The sequence below is a fragment of the Cyprinodon variegatus genome, unplaced genomic scaffold (assembly GCF_000732505.1).
Source record: "Cyprinodon variegatus isolate N-32 unplaced genomic scaffold, C_variegatus-1.0 Scaffold525, whole genome shotgun sequence".
NCBI lineage: Eukaryota > Metazoa > Chordata > Actinopteri > Cyprinodontiformes > Cyprinodontidae > Cyprinodon > Cyprinodon variegatus.
This window is the reverse complement of record NW_015150978.1, coordinates 336,707-340,416: the sequence shown is the minus strand read 5'-3', so window position 1 is coordinate 340,416 and position 3,710 is coordinate 336,707. Positions and strand designations below refer to the sequence as shown.

Genomic DNA, 3,710 nt, shown 5'->3' with positions numbered 1-3,710 from the left:
GATGAAAAAGGGGTCCCTATGTCCTCCAGCAGTCTAAGCCTATAGCAGCATAACTATAGAGATGATATAGATAGTATTGCCTTTTCATGATTAATATCTAGAAATAAACAATCTTGATACATATTCTATTAAAGGTATTCAACCTAAAGTAAACTTTGGTGTTTGGATTAAAGACAGTAAAGCACAGCTCGCTGTCAGTTTGCTTCCATGTTCTCTTTGGCCAAACTTTTTAAAATAAACATTGACCGTTTTGTTTGGTTAAAATTATTAGGAGGGACAAATTCAATAAAAATTTATTTTTTTTTTTTTTTCAAAAATTACACACAGTTTAGTCTTCTTTTCGCACACGCGTCTAAACTGACAACCGCAGGGAAAGGCAAAGTTACTTTTCTAATTAAAAAAAGGTTTATATTTTATCTAAGCCAAGCTGACAGAGTGCATCCAGGCACTGAGCTGCAGCTTTCCCTCCTCCTGGATGAGCATTTTAGAAATGCCAGCATATTTCAGAATACTCTTCAGCTTGGATGCAACTTTTTTTTCTTTTACTAAAAAAAAAACTTTCATATTTGGTGCATGTTTGCCTTTTAGTGACAAAAACAGTTTTTGGAAACTGGCATAAGCCAACATCCAAAGGTTGGACCGATTTAATCCGACGCTGAAGGAGTATGTGGGGGAAAAATGCAAGTAAAGAAACAATCACATACAATCGTAATAAAAATAAACAGCTGGATGATTTGATTGCATTGAAATATAAAAAACTTCTGATTGGACCTCTAACTAAATAAAAACCACCTCAGCTTCAACCTTCAGCTGGGTTCGATGTTTTTCCTCGAGTTAACGTCTGGGGTGAGTGGAACGATCTTTGATGGTGACCAACACTTCTCGTTTCTCTGGTTTAACCATCGTCTGGGTTAGTTTTTTCACGGAGGCTTGGATCCTGAATTGCACTTCCCTTCTGAACAGGAAGTGGTCGAAGCAAAGCGACTGGAGCTTCCCATGAATTCTGTCCGTTTAGCGTCGCTCTGAATTCCAGCTCATTTTGCTTCAGTTGAGAAGCAGCAGAGGTCTGCAGACTCTACAAGCAACAGATGTTTTACTGCAGTTAATTAAAAGGAAAAAAGGAGATTTGATTCTATCAATATTCACCACATGTGGCTGATACTTTTGGAAATGTCTGTAAAGGGGGGAAAAAAACACTTCTCTCACTTAAAAAAAAAAAAAAAAAACTACGTTTCTGTTACAGTTAAATACTTTTTTTGTGTGAATTAAAACAAGAAAACTGAATTCAGTCCAGCTAATAAAACTAATTTTTAGACTATTTTTACTACAAAAAAAATATTTGCCCCAGAATATTTGTTATTTTTTATGACGTGGTATTTGGGCCAGACTAAAGAGAATTTAGTTTTTTGGAAACCTGAAATATTACGAGAATAACCTACTAGAATTATGAGAATAAAGTCAATATATTGCAAGATTAAAGAAATAATATCATGAAGTTGTAATCTTGCGACTTTTTGAATTCTCATTATTTCTTTATTCTATCGGATCTCTTTGTAATTACCACCATGCTATTTCAAGTATTAGGTTTTAAAATTAAATGAGAATAAGAGAATTAAATATATTCTAAATGGACTACTGATACTTTTGGAAAAGCACGTAAAAGAAGAAAACAAAAAACACTTTTTCCCCATTTAAAAAGCATCCTCTGTGATGTTATAATGTGTGTCAGCTGTGGAAGGATGGAATTCCCTTAAGAGGATTTCTACAAGATGCAAGTTATTGAGTTAATCTAATGGTGATTACTCTTATCAAATTAAATTTTTTTCTAAAAGGCAGCCATTTTCTTAAAGACCTGAGTTATTTTCTTGCATCAGAAGGATCTATGAAAAACACAAATGCGAAATATGTTTTACAGTACGATCAGTGCCGATTTCTCTTTGAACACAAAGAAGGCTAAACCTCNTTTTCTTGCATCAGAAGGATCTATGAAAAACACAAAAGGCTAAATATGTTTTACAGTACGATCAGTGCCGATTTCTCTTTGAACACAAAGAAGGCTAAACCTCACCTGTACATTTCATGAAATAATTGCTCAATAAGCGTTGTTCAACTTTACAAATGGCCATTAAAATGCACCTGATTTCATGTGTATGTTGCACATTTAGCAGCTTTTGAGGCCGTTCTAGCACACGATCTCTCCTCCGCTCCGTAGCAGCAGGATGCCGTCTGTAGGAATCTCCATTGAAGCAACCAGTGGGAAAGTAGGGCTCTGATTGGATAACAAGCAACCAGCTGTCATTTCCAGTGAGGTGAAACCTCTCGTATGCTGAGTTCCAATTTAGCGGCTGTGTCCTCCGAAGGATAGATTCGAAGGACGATTATGTCAAAGCCTTTGACGTTATGCGGCCTACAAATACGTCCTTTTTGCCCGATTTGAAGGACTGGTTCGATGTATCCAATCTTCCCTTGGTTATCCTGGAATTCATTGCGAGACCAAATAAGCCGGCTGCTCCGTGATCAAAGGAAAGGTTACTTGGCGCCAAACAGTGGTGAAAATTGGAAGTTCAGTTTAATATAATACAAATATGTGAATAGTTCCGTCTGAAATTAATGAAAATAGTTGTTTTAACTGTTATTGAGTCAGATATATAGCAGGTAATGTTTGGTTTAACTAATGGTATTTATCTGTTACTGTGTAACAGTAACAGATAAATATAAATCTGATAGGAGTTACATTTTTTTTATTGCTGTTTTGCACAATTTTCTTAACAAGTATTTTTTTGTTGTTGAATATAAGCGATTCTGCAGATATATATTTTTTATACATACATTGTTTAGATTTACTTTCTTTCTACCCCTTTTATATCATTACATTTGCTTTTATTTGTTCATGCTCCCGGTGGTTGTCACCTTTATTCTACTCCGTGTTGTCATGAGTGTAGTCTTTGTCCACTTTACTCTAAAAAAAATAATAAAATATGGTTTTGAAAAGTTCGGTATTCATTCTTTTCCTGCTTTGTGTGTCAACTCTCACGGTTGCTAAGCAACAGAGCGTGCGCTGAAAGCCGTGGAAGCCTTGACCCGTTTGAATCTATTGCCAAACTCTTCCTGGATTTTCACGGACTTCGAAGCATCCAGTCCAGGTAGACCGCGTCCTTGGAGGATGCAGCCTTGAAATCAAACACACCTATAGGGTCTATGGAGCGGAGGCAGACGGGGGGCGGGTCATGAAGCTAGATGCTTAATGCTAATTGGCTAAATACGCTAAAAGATTTAGCTGACAGACGGAGAGGTTTTCCTCAGGAGAATGGGGCGTAACTGACCCTGAACTCATCGTCAGGAGCAGCAGATCCAGGTGGTTCAGACATTGTAGCTATGTTTCTTATTTCGCCTTGCCCCTCTTGATGCAGGTTTTGAAGCAGTGCCTTGAGGCTGACTTCAGGAAGACCCACCAGACAGCCGATCCAGTCCAGGTGGCGCTTTACTATGAGAGCCTCTGTCCCGGCTGCAGGAATTTCCTCGCTGGAATGCTCTTCCCCACCTTTGTGATGCTAAGCGACATCATGTCTGTTACCTTGGTGCCCTACGGAAATGCACAAGTAAGTAATTTATAAAAAAAATAAATAAAAAAAACTACAACAAAAATGGAAGTCTTTTGAATTTCATTGTATGACCTCTGCAGGAGAAGCCTGATGGTGACAAGTACACCT

The 3,710-nt window shown here is 37.5% G+C and overlaps 1 protein-coding gene across 1 annotated transcript in view; it reads left to right on the top strand.

Annotated features, from left to right (window-relative positions):
* The window catches only part of LOC107095127 (gamma-interferon-inducible lysosomal thiol reductase-like), a 13,775-nt gene that overhangs the window by 1,413 nt on the left and 8,652 nt on the right, over window positions 1-3,710 (top strand). The window contains exons 2-3 of the mRNA XM_015391103.1: window positions 3,411-3,599; window positions 3,683-3,709. Coding sequence (XP_015246589.1) covers window positions 3,411-3,599; window positions 3,683-3,709 — 216 coding nt within the window. The remainder of the gene's footprint in view (window positions 1-3,410; window positions 3,600-3,682; window position 3,710) is intronic.